This window comes from Alternaria ventricosa (assembly GCF_023758065.1).
Source record: "Alternaria ventricosa strain BMP 2768 chromosome Unknown scaffold_4, whole genome shotgun sequence".
Taxonomy (NCBI): domain Eukaryota; kingdom Fungi; phylum Ascomycota; class Dothideomycetes; order Pleosporales; family Pleosporaceae; genus Alternaria; species Alternaria ventricosa.
The window spans coordinates 1,416,909-1,436,049 of record NW_026055684.1 but is presented as its reverse complement, the minus strand read 5'-3'; the positions used below and the strand labels follow the sequence as shown (position 1 = coordinate 1,436,049).

Sequence of the window (19,141 nt, the reverse complement as noted above, 5' to 3'; positions counted from 1 at the left end):
CCTTCCATGGATGGGATGTCTCGACAGGCAAACTTCGGAAATAGATAGGAACATTTGTGAAGCGTTCGCCACTGTAGATACCCGTTACAATACGTAGCATTCATTACTAGAACGAGACAAACAATATATGGGTAAAGCAATCCAAACAGCAAGTGTTTCAGTCGATCGCACGTGCCAGGCCAGCAAGAAAGCTGACCTGACAGGGCTCGTGCTAACCCTCTAGCATTCGCACAGTTCCCATTCTTTTGACATAAGCCAATGCAATCTACATATACTCCTTAACGCCGTCGATGCTCGTAACGTTAACCCAAGATCATAACTTCGTCTTTCCTGTGGCTTCTGCTCTCCTTTGCTCCATTATGTACCCACTCGCAACCGGACTGCAACCGTGACTAGCGAATTGTGGTATAGGAAACGGCGGCTTCTTCAGGTTCTGGGTGAAGAAGACGGGATGCCGTATCGCGCTGTCGTACACGGGTGTGAAGAAGGTGGCTGGTGTTTGCGGGGGACCGAAAGGTGGCATGGCTTCGACTTGAGATCGAGGCCTTGGAGGGTTCAGAAGCGAGCCTGAGTGTTGTGTCGTAGGCTGCTGTGGGGGTTGGGATGGCGCGTGGCCGGCGCGTCGCTGTTGGTGCGCGTATGAGGGTGCTGAGGACTGCTGGAGAGGCTACATCTTGTCAGCAAGCGTTAGGGGGTTACCATGGAAAGCGGCGGACCTTTGGCCTCGAAGGCTGCAGACTAGAGATCATGTCAAGTTGCTCGCGCGACAACGACTCAGCCAAGTCTCCATCCGTCGCAATAACGATGCGGGACCTCAGCTATCACGTACCTCGGCAGACAGCGACCGCGCGCGACGTCATTCCTACTTTGTCGCGGACACGGACACTTTTCCGCTGCGGCAAACACCACCCAATCCAGACCAAATATCCACCAACATGAGCGCAGCAACACCCATCTCTCGACATGCGCAGAACGCACGCGCTGTTCTTTGCAGCCACGCAATGTGCACGTCTCCACGCTTCACGTAGACTCTATTCTTCGCCGCCCATTGTCAAAATCGCCAATGGCACGTTCTATCGCCAACACCCTTCTTCAAAGGGCGACAATGCGTCTTCAAATCCAACATTGTTCCCGGATCTGACGCTATCTCTACCATCTTTCTCGACACCGAATCAGCACTGGGCGATTTTGAGCCCATCTTCCGACATCCGTACCGCATTTCTTCAAATACTTCGCGGTCAACTACTTTGTTTCCCACCAACGGCACGGTCTTTTCCTTACCTCCTCACTCCAGCCATCGCCGAGGAAAGACCACGCCTCCGCTTCCCAGAGCGAGCCATCGAGTATGTGGGCTTCGATGTTGAGCGGAAGGCTTTCGGTGGCGCCTATCTATCGGCACGGTATGAGTCTCTGAGAGAAGATACGGACTTCACTGTTCAAAGGTACCTAACCGGTATCGTGACGATGAATCCTGGTGAAGAGGAACTAAAAGCAAAGAGCGTGGATGAAGAGGACATGACGCGGGTTATGCGGGATTTAGAATTGGAGAAGTTCATCGACAAGCCAGTCAGCATGCTGAGCAATGGGCAGAGCAGACGGGCGAGGATTGCGAAAGCGCTGCTGAGTAGGCCTGAAATGCTTTGTTTGGATGCACCATTTAGTGAGTTTTGATTCCACATGTGCACTACTATCATATGTTTGAGAGGAGCGAGCTAATAGTGTAACAGTTGGACTTGATCCCATCGTCACAAGGCACATCTCCAAGGTTTTGCATCGGCTCGCAGAAGCTAATGCACCACGCATTGTCCTCAGTCTGAGACCGCAGGACGAGATACCGGACTGGGTTACGCATCTCGTGTACGCAGGAGAGGATGGAAAGGTCGAAAAGATGGGGCTAAAGGAGGAGGTACTAGGTCATTCGCAGATGTATGGGCAAGCTGAAAGCACTAGGAACTCGACGCGGAGTTCGGTCAGCATAGAGACAGGCGAAACAGGACGACTTCCGCCTGGAAGAGAAAGCTCTACGAGATCATCGGATTCGGCAATCCTAAGTCGCGATGGTCACCGAGATACCGACGATTCTGTGCCCGAGATTGGCGAAGCCGTCGTCGAAATGCAAGGAGTACGCATAGCTTACGGCCAGAACTCCGTCTTGGGAGATTGGCAACAGGATGTCAACGGGTCACCTCAATCCGGGCTTCACTGGAACGTGCATCGCAATCAACGTTGGGGTATCTTGTAAGTATCCTCATCAGCGAAAGGGATGTGAGGTATACACTAACTTTATATGTCTACATTTAGCGGTGCCAACGGTTCTGGCAAAACTACGCTTCTCTCGCTCGTAACATCAGATCACCCACAAACATACTCGGCACCTGTCAAACTCTTCCAACGCTCGCGTTTGCCCGAACCCGGTGTTCCAGGCATCACCATTTTCGAGATTCAGTCACGAATGGGCCATGCAAGTCCGGAAGTCCATGCCCTGTTTCCAAAGAGACTCAGATTGAGGACGGTGTTGGAGAGTGCATGGGCAGATACGCCAATCACAAAGCCAAGACTAGATGATGAAGCGAGGAAGAGAGTCGAAGCTTGCTTGAAATGGTTTGAAGCTGAACTCAGACCTGGCTTCAGTGGTGACGGAAGTGCGAGTCTGGAGTGGGCATCCGACACTTTGTTCGGTGAGGTCTCGTTCTCCGCTCAACGTGTACTCCTTTTCTTGCGCGCCACGATCCGAAATCCTGACATCGTTATCCTGGATGAGGCGTTCAGTGGCATGGACGACTTCGTTCGCGACAAGTGTCTTCTGTTCCTTAGTCGCGGCCAAGGCATGGAACTCGTTTCCGTAGATGGTGGTTTGAAACCGGTGAAGTGGGAAGGTGAGGTTGTGGTACCAGGCTTACAAGAACACCAAGCCCTGCTGTGTGTCAGTCATAGTAAGCATGAAGTGCCTGGGTGTATACGAGAGTGGGTTTGCCTACCTGAACCAGGCACTGGACCACCAAGGTTTGGCCGATGTGATGGGCCTGTGGAGCTGGATGCGGGGCGATGGAATGAAGTATGGAATGAAAAGCACTAGAGCTTGACACCATCGTATTCGAGCCAAAGCATACATACTATCTACTGTCGGTCCTCCTTCACGACTTCCTTCCTCTTCTCTTCAAGCTTATCCGACCGCTCCAGGATCTCACCAGCCAGCCTTTCCAAATAAAACTTGGAAACGTCGACTGGTAGATCCTTGAATGCTCTCACAATCTTCTCCACATCTCTTCTCCCATTCTCATATGCCTGTAGGTCCCTGTTACCATAAACATCTTTGCCAGCCGCGTATCCTTTCTCCAGGCCCTTCCAGAACACATTGACTGCCACGCTCACGCCATCTTCCGGCGTAGCTGTATGACTCCACATGGGTGGTATGAATAAGACATCACCAGGCTTGAGTGAAGCAATGTGCGGATGAGTGCGTCGAAGTCTTTGGTCCTTCGAAGTCAGGACATCAATATTGGAAGATGAGCCTCCAGGAGGGAAGCCCAACAGAGCAACATCGGTGGGCGGGTAAAGAAACAACGTCTTTGATCCGCGGACTTGACATAGGATGTTAGATAGGACATCATAATGTAGCCATAAGGTCACAGGTCCTGAGATGCGAAGGGGCGAGCTGTGGTAGTTTTCCTTGACTATTCCGCATACGTCTGGTATGCGGAAGTCATCGGATATAGTCGGGAAATCATCTTCGAGCTTGGTAGGCAGCTTATTTGGCTGGCTTGAAGATACAGCTCGAAGATATTCATGGGATCCTTTTGCGATACCGTCTAGGAACTCTGCCACTGACTTCTTGACGTATGAGAAGTTTTTGTCCTTGAACGTCATACGATCTGATGAGCATTCATGGATGACGAGTTCTCTCTCTGGGCCAAGCTTTTCTTTCAGGTAGTCAAGTGTCCATAGGTCTGTGCACGGGCCGATATCGAGGCCTTCGATGATGGCCGGTTTTGCGGTAGCCGCCAGCTTCGCAAAGTCATCTGACGACTCAATCGTTACCCTTGCGATCTCGGTAGTACGTGCAGTAGTGTTTGGCCTCTTCTCCACACCACCTTTCTGTCGCCGACCTTTGGGTCCCGTTTCAGTCGTGTTCGCTTGTGCTGTGCCTTCTGTGCCTGCTGTGCCGCTGATCTGACTCGGCACAACGCGACGCCACGACTTGGCCCCTTGCGCATTGTCAGGAAGGATGACGATCGGGTCTTCATTCCAGTAACTTCCCATTGAGAAACAGACCGCCCCTCCTCCTGCAAGCACAATCTCGCCTCGAGAGGTTGAAACGGCCCCTACACCCACTAGCAAAGGCCATGTCGTCGGCGACAAGGCCTGCATACTGGGATGCTCCACCTCGATGGTCGTTTCCTTGCATGTTAAGAGCAGGAAGTCGTCTGATAGAGAGTGGATATGCTTCTTTGAAACACCTCCAATCAACAGCAGAGAATCGTTCCAGGGAACTAGACTGGCACCTATACGCGCGTATGCAGAGTTCTCCACGGTGCTGCGAACGTCATTGGCGCGGTCCTTAAAGTTGAGTCTAGGTGTTGGTGTGGCGGAAATGGACCACTCCCACACCGCGTCTTGCACGACCACGCCGCTCTCGTCTGCTCCACCCGTCAGCAACCCCCAATTTTGAGCAAAATCGATCGTGGACATTGCTGCGGCGAAGCGTGCAGACGGGCGCGGTCCGTCGACGGGAATGCTGTTCCATCCGCCGTTGGCAGTCCATAAGGCACAGTAGTGTTCGGCATCGAGTACTGTGCCGTCACTGGCTTTGCCACCAAAGACAAAGACGCCATGGATCGGTGACTCCACACTTCCTAATACAACAGCAACAGCAGAGTGGCGGTACCGAGCTGGCACAAGGTCGTCCACTCTGGCCCAAGCTCCCTGATTGAAGAGCCAGCAATCTGCATAAGCCTGGGTGGGCGATCCGCGGCCTCCGACCAACAACGCTTCACCGTTGCGCATTGATGTGATAGTATGGCATACGCGGGCAGCAGGCAGCAAGCCACAAGGCTGGATGGTACGATCCCCGTTGTGATCCTCCCGCGTCAGTGTGTCCATATCGGCGAGACGGGCTTGCGTCCCTTGACCTCCGTGGAAGGCCACCGAGTCCTTGTCTAAAGCGAAAGCTGCTGTGAAACGACGTGGCGTCACGGCACCACCACCCGATAATTTCAAGGTGTGAAGGATAATACTTACCGCATCAGCGGCTTTCCTGCACCCTGTGGTGGCTGTTGCCTCGCCATAGGCTAACTCGGAAGGTCTACTTTGCTCTGCATTTGAAGCGACGAGTAGGAAGTAATGACCGCCAAAGAGCGCAAACTCTTCCCACTCGTCAAACGGCTCCACTGCATTCAGCCCGCGTCTAAGGGTGGGAGGGGTAAAGCCATCATCAGACCATAGATCCCACAGATTGCGGGCCATGGTTATTGTGGGCCATCCTGCATTGCGGAAACGAGCGGCTTGCTGGTTTAGTGATGAATGCAACTTAACCGCGTTGATTGATGCTTGTAGCTTGTCGAAGTGAGACAGCATAGTCTTGGCAAAGGGATGAGCTGGGCCCTGCGGAAGGTACTGTTCTATGCAGTATGGAGTCAGTATAAGCGAAATGGTACATGCACATGAAGGAATGAATACCTAGTATACAGAAGCGAGCTACAGATGTTAGCATAGGTTATGAGCAGGGTTCGACGAATCTGCATACCGTCTTCGATAGTACTAGCCCACTGTATGAGAGCATCAGAGTCCTTTAGCGGCATGTAGGTCACAGACACTTCGGCGACGAACAGGATTGAAGATGAGGGGACATCGAACTCGGCCCGCAGAAGTCGTTCGAGTGTGGCAAGGTCTTTCAGATCGCATCCTAGAGCCATGTAGCTGTCGCTACGAAGATATACAGGCTGTTCGGACTGGCGGAGTCTGGTCCTGAGCAAGGCGTCCCGAAGAAGACCATTGCTGAGCATAGTATCTCTTTTGCGTTGCATCAATTGTGGATAGTCAACGTCGACGAATGTAGATGATTGCGTGAGTGTCGGATACCTGTGCCAGAATTGGAATGGCAAGGGATCACTTTCTGGACTTAGTAGCTTCTCACTGTGCTCAGAGTCGAGACGACGGATGTCTTACTCACTATCCACATCCTAGGTTCACCACAATCTTAGGCTTTCCGTTTTCTTCTTCCAGGAACCGGCGGACTACTTGTTCAATAGCATGCATTCGTAGCCAATACCCTCGATTGATCAACGGATCTGAAGGGCATCAGTCCATGTCTCACGTACATGTGGTCTCGGAGTGACGTACTGCGTCGAACGAACTTTGGTACAAAAGGCTCATAGAAGTCAGGCTCATTGCTGAGATAGAGTTTCGAAACGCTTCTCTTGGACACAATGCTGCTGTCATTCGTCTGACTTTGATATTAGTCCAGTGGCTACGAGGATGCTATGGGCGGAAGAGGCTGGGGACCTCACGTTCATGATATCCACATCTCTCCTCTCGCGCAGGGATTTCTGGTTACCCTTGCGCTTTGCAGCAGCCTTCTTGGGGCGCATCTTCGCGGCTTTCGCCATGTTCTGGTCTTCACGATGGTGCGGGCATGGTCTTGAGAGAGGAATGATTTTTGGAGCACCAGCCACTACGCGGGGCTAAGCTGACCTCGGGATCCCTGCATGGGCGCGTGAACCATCGTCAGACGGCGGTAGCTGCAACCTACGATCAGGCCCAGGCTATCTTTTTCTATCACTTGCACCGGCGTATCCACGCATCGCTATCGGCATCGCAATCGCTCGGGCCTGCGATTACCTCTGCGCACCCGCTTGTAGGGCTTGGACCCCCGCGAACGGCGGCCGACAGCTTCACCGAGCTATCACGCGGATAGTCCCCAGCCCTCGCAGCACCCGCAACCGCGCAGGCACAGCCAGACTGCAGCCATGAATTTCGTAACCTTCAACCAGGACCACAGCCATCTAGGCGTCGGTATGCGCCCTGTCTGCTACCCGCCCAACATATACTGACCTAATCGCACAGGCACGCCCAATGGCTACCGCATATATACCACCGACCCGTTCAACAAGCAGTCCGAATCGCGTGAGGGAGATGTCTCCAGCCTTGAGATGCTCTTCTCCACGTCGCTGGTAGCGCTCACGCTATCGCCACGCGTGCTGCGCATACAAAACACCAAGGTTCGTCGGACAGGCGACTCTGGCCAGGCACGCACTGACAAGGACAAGAGGCACTCGACCATATGTGAGATGACATTCCGGACAGCCATCCTCGCCATGCGCATGAACAGGAAACGCATCGTCGTCGTGCTCGAGTCGGAACTCTACATCTACGATATAAGCAACCTGCAGATGCTCAAGACGGAGAAGACGTCGCCTAATCCTAATGGTATGTCGCAGGAAGCAGCACTCTACAAGTACTAACTGATATAGCAATATGCGCTCTCTCAGCATCGTCCGAGAACAACTACCTCGTGTATCCACTGCCCACCAAAGCCGCACCCGCTACTTTCCAGCCGCCTTCGCACGCGCCGCCCAAAGCCGATCACATCGCACCCACAAGCGGAGAGGTCCTTATATACGATGCTACCAAGATGGAGGCAGTCAACGTGATTGAGGCGCACAATTCTCCGTTATCATGCATTGCGCTAAACAGCGATGGTACCCTGCTGGCGACGGCATCGGAAAAGGGCACCATCATCCGCGTCTTCTCCATACCCGATGCGCAGAAGCTGTACCAGTTTCGGAGAGGCTCAATACCGGCCAGGATATACAGCATGTCTTTCAACTCGACATCGACCTTGCTTAGTGTATCGTCGGCGACCGAGACTGTCCATATCTTCCGCTTAGGAGCGCCCAACAGCAGAAGTAATAGCGTATCTTCCGGGCCCAGCAAGCCTATGGGCGCATCTCATGCACGTAGCGGCAGCCGAACGAGCCAAGAGACAGCGGATGAGTTCGGTGCCAGTACAGCAGACGTATCGTCTCCGGAGCGGAAAGCCATCAATCCCACCTTTGGTAGCTTGATACGACGCACGTCGCAGACCGTTGGCAAATCTTTCGCCGCTACCGTCGGCGGATATTTACCCAGCGCTGTAGCAGAGATCTGGGAGCCGTCTCGCGACTTCGCATGGGTCAAGATACCACGCTCTCCGACAAGCTCTTCCACAGGACCTGTTAGGAACGTGGTAGCGCTCAACAACAACGGCCCTCAAATCATGGTAGTTACCAGCGAAGGAAACTACTATGTGTTCAATGTGGACTTGGAGAAGGGAGGCGAGGGTACACTGTACAAACAGTACTCGTATGTTGTCCGTTCGCTTACTGCCCTTCTGATACCTGCTAACGTTGACTGCAGCCTTCTTGAACCGAACGAACTCGCAGCAAGCAACTCACAGGATTTACCGGAATAGATATTCCAACACATGGCCCGATGCACTTTCCTTTAAGCCTCTTCTTCTTCTTGCATTGCCTCTGGCGTATTTGGTCCCACATTATTCCCCACGGGTTGGCGCACATGCCTTTGGAGTAGCACGATAGTCTTGATTTACGCATAGGTGCATACTGAGCATCCCCATGGCTCGGCAATATTACTTGCTTTTTGCGGAAACTTTGATCTCGACAGTGATGTCATGCCAGTAGTACAGTAGAGAGTTTATCGAATCTGGCGCTTGCATCGTGCATGAACAGATATCGTGCATTGCTCTAGCGCGATTCCGTGCCCCGCCCACGCGTCATTGGCCGCTGCCTGAACTCCAACCATAGTACATTTATTTCCATCAACCTTGGAACTTCTCCACACCACCACACTTCTATAAAACATACACGAGCTGTAACTACGTCTAAAAACCCTCTCATCTACTCCGCGAAACCTCGACGACTACAACGCACCTAGGATCCGTGAAAATGGTACACCAAAATACAACGGGCAACCCGCTAAGCTCGGGTTCGCTCGCGCTGTTCATGGCAACGTCGCTGCCAAAAGGGGAATCTTCACAGCTCAAGAACGGAACCGAAGCCGTCGCGTTAGCAGTACACGCCGGTATGCTCGCCGTTGGCTTCCGCCTGATCGGGCTGGGCGAGGATGAGCGCATAGGTAAGCACTCATCTCATTCACCCTCACCTTTGCACGTCATAACTCGGGAACTCATAGAAGCGCACGCAGACGCCGAAAACCCCGAGTCACTACCCAAGGAATGGAACGCATCATCCGCGTACGCTTTCAGATACGCCCACGCGCAATCAGCCATGGAGTATCTCGTCAAGGTCAATAGGTTGGGAGGCAAAGCAGTCGTATACGCCCTCGCGCTCGGCGATGACAAGACCACACATTTCGAAGTCACGACCAAGGACTACATATCCGAATCACAATTACCCTTCAGCGTGTCTGAAGATACATCCACTGAGCAGGTGTCGGAGAAGGTACAAGAGCTGTTCATCTCGCCAGGCAGGCTGAACGACCTCGGCTCGCTCCTCAAGATATCTGTCATACAGAAGCTGGCGCCCGGGCTGAACAAGCCAGGCTACGAGGAGGGCAACACCGATCGCGAGCGCACCCCCACAGCGGATCGACAAGAACCACAACGAGGGGAGCCTGCAAACCCACGGCAGCCCCCCACCGAACCGGAGCCCGCACGACCATACCCTTTCAACGACCCTCTCGCCGCACAGCCAGGCTCGGGGCGGCATCTACCAGAACCCATACCCGGCTTTGACGACGAGTTGGGCATGAACAGGCAGCCCGGTCGCATGCCCGGTAACAACCCCATCAACATTGGGCATGATGATTTATATCCACAGGGTCTGGGACCTAATGACCCCCTCCGACCACACCTAGCAGGAGGATTGCCACGACCTGGCGGTTTCGGCGGGGGCGGTATGCATCCGACATTCGATGATCCGCTGTTTCGTGGGCAAGGTGGACAGGGTGGATATGATCCCAGAGCACCTCCAGGGGCTCGTTATGATCCTCTAGGACCAGGCGATCCACTGAGGGAGGACAGAGGGAGAGGTTCCATGTTCCCAGGCGGGGGCGGCTTTGGAGGTCCTGGGGGTTTTGGCGGAGCAGGTGGACGACCGCCGAATCCGTTTGGTGGCTTTGGTGATGGCGACTTCATCTAAGCACCCAACGGAAGTTTGTTCACGACCTGAAGCGATAGGTGAAGAAGAGACGATGGATGATTCACGAATGACGATGAACACGGCAGTAAGATACGGCGCAGTAGTTGACGTGCATGCGGCACAGGCAGGGCAGTGCTGCACCGCCTCAACACTGCATCTCGGTGCTTGCGCAGGTACGATATGTAGATGAACATGTAGTATATTTAGAACGACAGACATCAATACCCATCGTGACAGTTCCATATCGAAGTCTTTCTGATTGTTCATGCCATGAGCGAAACCCATCGAGCGTCAGTGCTGGGGCTTAGATGTCCACACCCACTTCAAGGTGCCAACGATGAATGCAGGCGAAGCAAGACCAGCGCTTCTAACAATACCGATGCCTGGACTCATGCGCCCTTCATCGAAGTAAAGTTTGAGTGGGCAGGCGTCTCCCAGACGATATGCTGGCCTTAGGACTCCAGCCGCCAGCAGAAGCTTCGCAAATGCCTCAAGGCATTCCGGTGAACATCGTCACTGACTCCTGCTGCCTGGCAATAACTCAGCTTCTGTCCAATACCAAGCGGAGATGTATGTGATGAGGTAGAGTCACTTGGCTGTGAGATATGTCTACCCGTACCCGAAGTCAAGGTTTCCATGACCAACGAAACATCTATTGGTATCTGCAAGGCATGCTATGATCGTGTCTAGACTGTGGTGTAACACAGTATGCATGAAAGATAGAGTGTATCATCACGGAATGGTCCTTCACTGTACGACAGCAAGGAGCCTGGATGTTGTGATTGGAAGCAGCGAGACCTCTCGCTTGTACCGGGCCGCCACTGTGCAGGCCCTGGTCGTTCGAAAAGCTACCTCGCCGTCATCAAAGACAGAGATTCAGGCGGTGAAGCATGCCCTCGCAGTGATGGCTGCCACGGTCTTGGTCACTTTGGCTTTTCGCTTGTCACAAACTGGCGTGTTACATTCTAGTCTTGCTATGCAGTCAGTGCAGTAGTCTAACCAGCTGGATACTTCCAAGGTTCTTGTCTGCATGACAAAAGCACATCGTACCAGAAGCAGGCTCCTGCGTAAAGCTAGGAAACCCCATGTACAAGGAACGAGATACATAGGTGGTTATGTGGTTTCACCGCACAATCTACTGCTTTTGGGGAAGAAGAAGCGAATCAAGCTACTCCCTGCCTACTCCTTAGCTCCTCCCAAAGTCCTATACACATGGGCGAGCTCCTTGATGCTGTCTAGAGGCTTGATTAGGGAATAAGAGACGAGCTTCACGTCATGGCACTACCAGCCGTCTGCTAGTCACCCTAGTTCTGCGCCGACACAGACTCGCGACGCGAATGGTGGCTTACTGACTCGCTTTGAACATACAGTGGGAGTATCATCCATGGGCTCAACCAGCGGCTGATGTCTCGTCGATGGTGGCTCATGGTCGACTTGGGCAGCGTCGCAGTACCTACTTTTCTGTATCTAGCATGTTTTCCACAGTATCAAGCGTCATATGGTGTGATACTGGGACCCAACGTTTGATGTCAAATAGCGTGGGGTCTGAGAGTGCGCTTCCGGTGCACGTGCCCTCGGGGAACGCGAAGGACGACCTCAGTGATTGACCTGATGTTACGGGCTGAAGACATGTGCGGTGAATCTCGTGACGATATTCGGCGGCGTGGTGTCTGGAGGATTGTCGCGCTTTGCGTCAGCCACTGCGGAGAGCTGATGCGTCTTACCTGCTTCCAGAAAGCAGCCTCACCCGTGAGGCACAGAAGCTTACCTTCACATCCTCATGATCCTGCGAAGTCTTCTCGACCCATCTCCCCTCTTTTTTCGGCCCTGATTAAATACACTCCGAAAGGCGCCAAGGGCACGTTGTCTCGCCCTCCGAGCCAATCAGTAGGAAAAGTGCGAGTAAAACTCACAATTGATCTTTATCCACATGGACCGGTCACAGTGACAGTCGACCACGGGAGCAGACAGCCTACAGACATGGAAAGTTCGGATGCCGGCATCCTTCTTGCTGAGGCCTGTCTGCCGTGGGCCGTCGCAGGTCGCGGCGTCTAAGCGTGAACGGCTGAACCGTTGAGAAGGTAAATTTACCGCCATTCGAGACCAATGTTAGCAGGTATAATCGACTTGTCACTTACCTGTTTCGCATGTCTCCTGCCTAGACAGGCCAATGTGCGGCTACCCATCCCGCTCGATTTATGCAAATATCCATCTTTTTGTCTCATCCCGCCGGCCGAAATAGGGCTAAATGCAGGGCGGTTGCTGATAACACTGGTGTGATGCCGATCGGCGGGCGGCTGGCGCGTAATCAATGGCCACGAGAAGGCACAGTTCATCACACGTTGTGGCAACGGGCATATGCAGGATGGGGAATGGAAGATGCCATATCTGAAATTGCAAAGACGGAGTCGATCCGGGTGTGACCGCTGTCGCATATCTACTGTTGCCTGAGTTGGATTGTTGGCCTGCAGGGTTTTCGTGTTGGTCTCCGTACCTCTCGGCTTCGTTTCGCTGCATTTTTTATCCACAAGGAACGCTTTGTATAGCTCGGTAAAATTTGTCCTGCAAGAGGCATCCTGCCGGGAGTCGTGGACATGCGCGTACCGGCGTCGTTGGTCGGACTTTGGTATCGATTGGTGTGACAGCGTGTGTGAGCGCCGAGAGATCGCTACCAGTCTGCTGGATGTGCTGTCATCTGCAATGCAGCTTGCGAGCATCAAAGCTCGACATCGCCGTCTGGTCATTTGTGTTTTCGATGCTCGTACTCCATGTCGGCAAACGTGTAATCGTCTGCCAGTAAGACACTGACTTGGCAAACTTCAGCCTCCTGAGTGGCCCAAAATCCATGTTGTGGAGACGTTGATCAAAAGTGGACTAGCTTTGCCACTTTTCATCTTGTCTTGTATTGGATAGAATCCCTACTAGGCCTTCTTGATGATTGGAAGAAGATTATACGATTACCGACATGGAGTACGATTTTCAGGCAGGAAGTCAGGGTTGTGCTTCCCCGCAAGCGAGATGAGGAGATCCAGGCTTATCCCCCGCGGAGGGTTCTTTTCTGCGCTCGGTTTGCGTTCATCGTTTACGATGATCGGGCGGCACATCTTCGCGCCCACTAAGTCGACGATCTCGGAGAATCGGCCGTTTGTGGACAGCAAACGCTTGCGGGAGTTTCCAGTTGCCGCACCGATCTGGCTGTGCCTCACCGTTGTAAGATTGCAGAAAGGGGGCCGGGGGACGCGGACGATATGCATCTCTCATCATTGTTGTTTGACTTTTGAGGCTCAACGACAAGGTTGATTCTGCATTCGTCGCAAGACACGGGGCTACAATATTGGACGGCATCCTGCCACAGTGCCGAAGCAAGGGAAAGGCCGTAGGTATGCCAAGCGTCCTAACTGTTTGAAGATGGACCCCGAACCCGGCGAGGCTGATTGTGAAGATGAACGGAGATGCCGCCAACATTATTCGCGGACATGCCTAGAGGATTTAGTCCGGCATCGTGAGGGTGATGGTATTCTTGAACCAAGCGCTTGGAGTGATAGGACCTTTCGAACACTGCTTCGCGTCGGACCAAGTTAAACTTAGACTGCACATATCTCGATGCTCTTACTGTGTTTAACAATTGGCATGTAAGCATCAGAAAAGCGTTCAGCCTCACATTGAGACTTTCTATCCGCCATTGCGCAGTTTGTGTTTCACGCGCCCAAGATATGCGGACTAACTACGAACAGTATGTAGCTCGCCGCCTTCCTCTTCGATCGTGGATGGCTATCTGCCAAGTCACCAGAGTTACAGTAGGATCACAAGCGTACCTATCTCCTGGTATTTGGTGTGGGTTTTGCATAACATTAGTGTCATATAGTTCCAAAGTTCGGCTTGCATCTTGATCTGGTACGCTGTCCGTGCGTTCTATGATGCCATTGGCCGGGGAAGAAGCATACCGTACCCGAACGTAGTAAACCGTCTTGGGAAATTCGTACGGTTGGTAAATGGACTTGAAAGAACCCTGATGAGCTTCTAGTGGATACCGGAAATATGTGGTATAATTCTCCGTTTCAGTTCCCGAGCATGAAGACAGTACGCCGAGCTAATGAAAAAGATCGTGCGGGTCTGGGAGTGGTTTACCTATGTTCAAAGTGGACCTGTATTAAGGGGACGTGTTAATACCGAAGAATGCAGTCTAAATTTTCTTACCTATGCAAAATACCATGCTTCCAAGGTGAGAACAGATTCCCCATTGATAGCTCCACTGGTTCTGCAGGGTACTGTGTAGCTTCGGCACTCAGGGCCACTGCAAGAGTCAGGCTGGTGCTGTATGTGGGTGGAGACTGTCATAAGCCCTGGGCCTGCTCCACTGCAGCCGGCGGATCGATTGAAGCCGTTAGCGCTATACCCCTGCTCGACGCGAGAACAGAATTTGCTGAAGAGCGTCTTGGAAGGGGGGCCTAATCAGCTGTGACCTCATGCACTTTCCAAATGACGAGAGGGCAGTAAAGCAAAGTAAAAGTAGGAGTAAAGCCACAAGGCAAATATATCCGGGTTCATTTTCTCCTTGTCAAATTATGTCATGCTTTCATAGCAAGCGCACATGTGGGGGTGGAAGCACCCATCATTCGACGTTGTTTTTAGCTGCACTGCACACACTTCTAGCGAGCCGGCGTCTATCGCGGACTGTGGACGCGGCACCAGAAATTGCTAGCAGGGGTTTTGCGGCTCGCGCGGGCAGCGGAAGCATCGCGGCAACTCCAGGTTTTTTAACGCCTTACCGATCGACTTGGAACCTAGAAGCGCCGTCTAGCGCTTTGGGGCACGCGATTCGCACAACATGGCGCCAGGACATGTGTGTGCATGGCAACCGCGTGGTGTTGCGTTCTGTGTGTATCCAGTGCCATGTGTGTGGTTTTCCAGTAACCTGTACCAAGATTTGGAACGTAAGATTGCACAAGCAACATTCGGCTGTCTTTGTGTGGTGTCGCAATAAGCAGGGACATAGACGACTATGGATTTTGACGTCGCTGGAGTTTCTTCGACGGAGGCAGAATCTTTTCTTGCCACGAGGCCTGCGGGATTGCACCGACGTTATTGTCAGCCAGCCTAGCAGGTAATGTGTGTCATGAGCGGCAATGTCAAACCACGTTCACCTCTTACCCATATACTGCGAAGACTTCTAGCGTTGTCACGACGGAACGTCCAATGAGCTATATGGGTCGGTCAGTGCTCGGTCATGAAACGCTCCTTCCTAGAATTGTTTCGAGAACTTGGTCCCCGTGACCTTATCCGTTTGACCCATGCAAACCACGCATATTGGGTCTCGCTTTAGTTGTACAGACTTGCCAACCGATGCACCTTCCTTCCCGTAAGATTGGTGCGGCTGGTCGCATGGTAGATTGCTGACTGCTTAGATTACACGTGGATCTTCCGGTCAGCTCACTGCAGGAACACGGCGGGTGCGCGGCACAGTTGGTCGTATATTATCGAGTTCAAGCGATAGATTTCTCGTTGCAGTGTGAGCTACGCATATTCGAGCACTGCAGTGGGCGAAACTCGATGCCGTCGTACAACAGGCTGGTGCTCGTCAGTGACAACCCGCTGTTGGACCGGGCGGAAACAGGCTTAGCCTTTCTCATGATGTTACTGGGTTGATGAGTTGACCAATGGAAGATGGAGCGATGCTCGTATAGGTATACCGTCAATCCCCAGCAATACTGTACATGCAGACTGTATAGTCTGTGTGGAGGTGATTGCAAAGATATGCCGATGTTGCAATGGCCCAAACTGCGACCCGACTGATGTGCATTGCAGCAGAATGTCTCAGTCGAGATGGTCCTGTCCGGCCCGGCACAGGTGACTTGTTCCTTGATTCCGCGGCATGGAGCATGGAGGCCGAGCGATGATGGCTAGCCATAATGGGGTGTGAAGGTCCCGTCCCGTCACATATGAGGGCTGTCACTCGCATGGGACGAGCGTCACCTGAGTGGCGCCTAGGGCAGAACGTCTGTCGCACAATCCTTTCCTCTTTGATTTGATGTCGTCATGCACAGTTCGTCGTGACGAGCAAGACGCTGATCGCATGGCCTGTATCAGTGCGGAGGAGGGGAAGGATGTTAGGGGCCAAAACAACGTGCAGCTGCTGGCTGGCTCAGACCCAGAATCCCGGGTTAGGCAGCAAAGGTCGCCGTTATTGCGACGGGTCTGGGTTGAAGGGTAAGCGAAAAGAGACGCGTCGAAACGAGAACGACCAGATTGGGGAGGTCGTTGGAGGATCATGGTGGGACAGAGCTTGGCGGCCGTGACGTGTGGGGACTAGCGCGTTCAAGGGCTGCAACCAACGAGCCGACGTGGCTCGAGCCAGATAAGACAAGGCCACACGGCCAAACATTAAGCGCCCATCACAACGCTACGCGACTAGCCTCTGGAGTACACGGACAAGGAGCAGAGACAAGTTCCGGGATTGATTTGCGATGTGGGTCGGCAGTGGTGCGTGATGTGGTGGAAACGCTCCAGCTTAGCATGAGCAACATCAGTCCACTGACCTTGTTGCTATAGCTGCCCCAGACTAGATTCCGACTGAATTCACAGGTAATATAGCCCGCGAAAGACCATGCTGCGTCTAATTAGTAGCATCGTGGGTCCGTCCGCAAGCTATTCCACCGTGCCACCTCCCCAGCGTATCGTTGGCCAGTCAGATGCGGCCTGCATGAATTTGCTCACATCGAGGGCGCTTAATATGCACCACACCTGCAACTTCACAAACAGCCCACATCCATGTAAACTTGACCTGACAAGGGCCGCGCTTCGTGGCTTGCGGTAGTGGTCCCCGGCGTATCCCCGCCTAAGGTGGGTCGCACAGAAAGACGTTGTGGACGGTGCCGGCTTATTGCAGCCAGTCTCGTCGGATCGATCTAGGTGGCGTCCTTCCAGCCTCCCTAGACTGCTAGGGTAGCATGCAAGACGAGCTGGTCATGATTTGAGTTTTCTACATTGCAGAGGTTTCATGGTTCAGTGTGAACGAGCGTGATCATATTCGCCTAGTAAACAAGAGGGGGCCGTTATGCGATGAAGCAGGGCAGTCTGACCACGTAGCTACAGTTTATCTATTGCTATCACATTCTTTGGAGTGCACCAAAACGCCATTGTTGCAAATTTCCACCCACGCAATGTAAAGAAAACCTTGAAACTAGACACGATACAGTTTGCTACGACCCGTAGTAGAATCTTCCAACTGAACAAACTGCTTCCGACGTGTTCTCTCGTGCTGCATGCATCAAGTGTTGGTGCATCGATCAGAGTTTCGAACGCGTGAACGCGGCGTCGTTGGCATGCACTTGGGTGCGGCGACTGCATCCATCTTCCTCGTGTCTGAGAAGTTGTTAGCAAGCTGCAACGAACACATGATCGTGTTACTACTAACCTGGCAAGCGTGTCTTTACGAGGAAAGGTTGCAGGGCACCTGGCACACTTCCAAGGTCTGATATCTGTGTGCACACTCTGGTCGTGGCGATTCAGATCTGTCTTGCGCACAAATTCCTTGTCGCACTGAGGGTGGGGGCAGACATGCGGCTTCTTTCGCTTCTCCGCGTGTATAAGCATGTGCTGGTTGAGGTTGTATTTCCTGGCAAAGCCCCTCTCGACGCAGATAGAACAGTGATAGGCGGCAGTAGCGGGATCAGTGTGTCGTCGATTGCGAGCTCGTTTTGCGACAGCAGTTCGAGGAGCTCGTGTAGTCCGAACTCGTGCATTGGCATTACCGTTTACTGGCGATGCCTGTACGGGGTTACGGTTGCTGTAGTTGTACATCGATCCCGAATCGTAAGCAGCCACAACCGGTGATCGATACGCACTCTCGTAGGAGTACATGTGTGTACTGAGCCGATCGGGAGCTACTGTGAGTGGCGGATGCCCTGATAAGGACGGACCACCCATAGTAACTGGCATTTCTGTGCCATACTGGATGCGAGCTGCTGGGTTCCATGCAGGACCCTCTAGTTTGATACTAGAGTAAGACTCAGGCTCTGAGCCATCGTGCGAATAGGCAGCAGACATCGCGCGTTGACTGTACACGCCTGGAGATGTAGGAGGTGAGTCCTGGGCGGAACTCCACGGTACTGGCGAATGAGGGACTGGGTGATCGAAAGCTCCTGACAGATAGGGATCTGCAGTGGCCTCTGCCGAGGTGCCGTTGGGATACTGAGCGCCAACCCAGCCTTCCGAGTGTGGGGGAGACGGTGGAGGAAGAGTGTTCGGCAACGAAGGGTGGACTTCATATAAGCCAAGACCATGTGTGTAGCTGGGCCGCGGCTCCTGTTGTCCTGGTGAAGGATAGGGTGACTCAACTAGGGAGCCTGCCTGCGACGTGTGTTGTTGGTAAGGCGAGTTGAAAGGTGGCGTGGGCTGGTCCGCGTACGAGTACATGATGAAAGGAACTCAAAGGGATGAATGTAGTCCACAAGTCTTTGAGGTCAAGCAGGTTGGCGAGGAATGAAAGCAGGCAAAGATAGAAATGATGTGGTAGAAGCTGGATGAGGATGCCAACTGCAGGGCGTTCCGGGACGAGTTATATCTGTACGATGCAATGCGTGACTAACTCCAAGATGGAATTGATTTGTATACTACGCCAGTGCGTTCTCGGAGCCTGCGTTAAACAGTGGGCTTTTGAGTGTTAGGCAGATTCTGAAATTATGCTAGACAGGGCAGCATGAACAGAAAGCTCGAGCCTCCTACGCGGCAGGCGCCTGTTAGCTTCATGGGGCTATGAAAGAGTGGCAGGGGGGCGATGGATGCAGCTCGAGACCGGGGTGTGTGCAAGTGAACCAGACAGCCGGGTAGCTAGGCCTTAGCGGGCCGAACACAGGCATCCTTGCGCCGACCGGACTTTGAGGCGCAAGAGTAGAGGGCGGTTGTACCCTTGCTCGATGCGCATCCCATGAAACTGGCCAGTCTGGCAAAGGATGTCCCGCCTGTATCTGACGTTAGTCGTTCTT

General features: G+C 53.1%; 3 protein-coding genes across 3 annotated transcripts; all 3 read left to right on the top strand.

Moving 5' to 3' along the window:
• Nucleotides 1–963: 963 nt before the first annotated feature.
• On the top strand, nucleotides 964–3,076 carry J4E93_003169 (uncharacterized protein; the record flags this gene model as incomplete). The annotated part of the gene is made up of 3 exons (XM_049341109.1): nucleotides 964–1,660; nucleotides 1,728–2,238; nucleotides 2,302–3,076. 3 exons carry the CDS (start codon nucleotides 964–966, stop codon nucleotides 3,074–3,076), a joined length of 1,983 nt encoding a protein of 660 aa, XP_049201991.1.
• A 3,889-nt stretch (nucleotides 3,077–6,965) lies between these two features.
• Nucleotides 6,966–8,449, top strand: ATG18 (autophagy protein; the record flags this gene model as incomplete). Its single annotated transcript, XM_049341108.1, has 4 exons — nucleotides 6,966–7,011; nucleotides 7,063–7,425; nucleotides 7,470–8,340; nucleotides 8,395–8,449. 4 exons carry the CDS (start codon nucleotides 6,966–6,968, stop codon nucleotides 8,447–8,449), a joined length of 1,335 nt encoding a protein of 444 aa, XP_049201990.1.
• Nucleotides 8,450–8,942: 493 nt separating this feature from the next.
• Nucleotides 8,943–10,157, top strand: J4E93_003167 (uncharacterized protein; the record flags this gene model as incomplete). The annotated part of the gene is made up of 2 exons (XM_049341107.1): nucleotides 8,943–9,132; nucleotides 9,190–10,157. 2 exons carry the CDS (start codon nucleotides 8,943–8,945, stop codon nucleotides 10,155–10,157), a joined length of 1,158 nt encoding a protein of 385 aa, XP_049201989.1.
• Nucleotides 10,158–19,141: the final 8,984 nt, after the last annotated feature.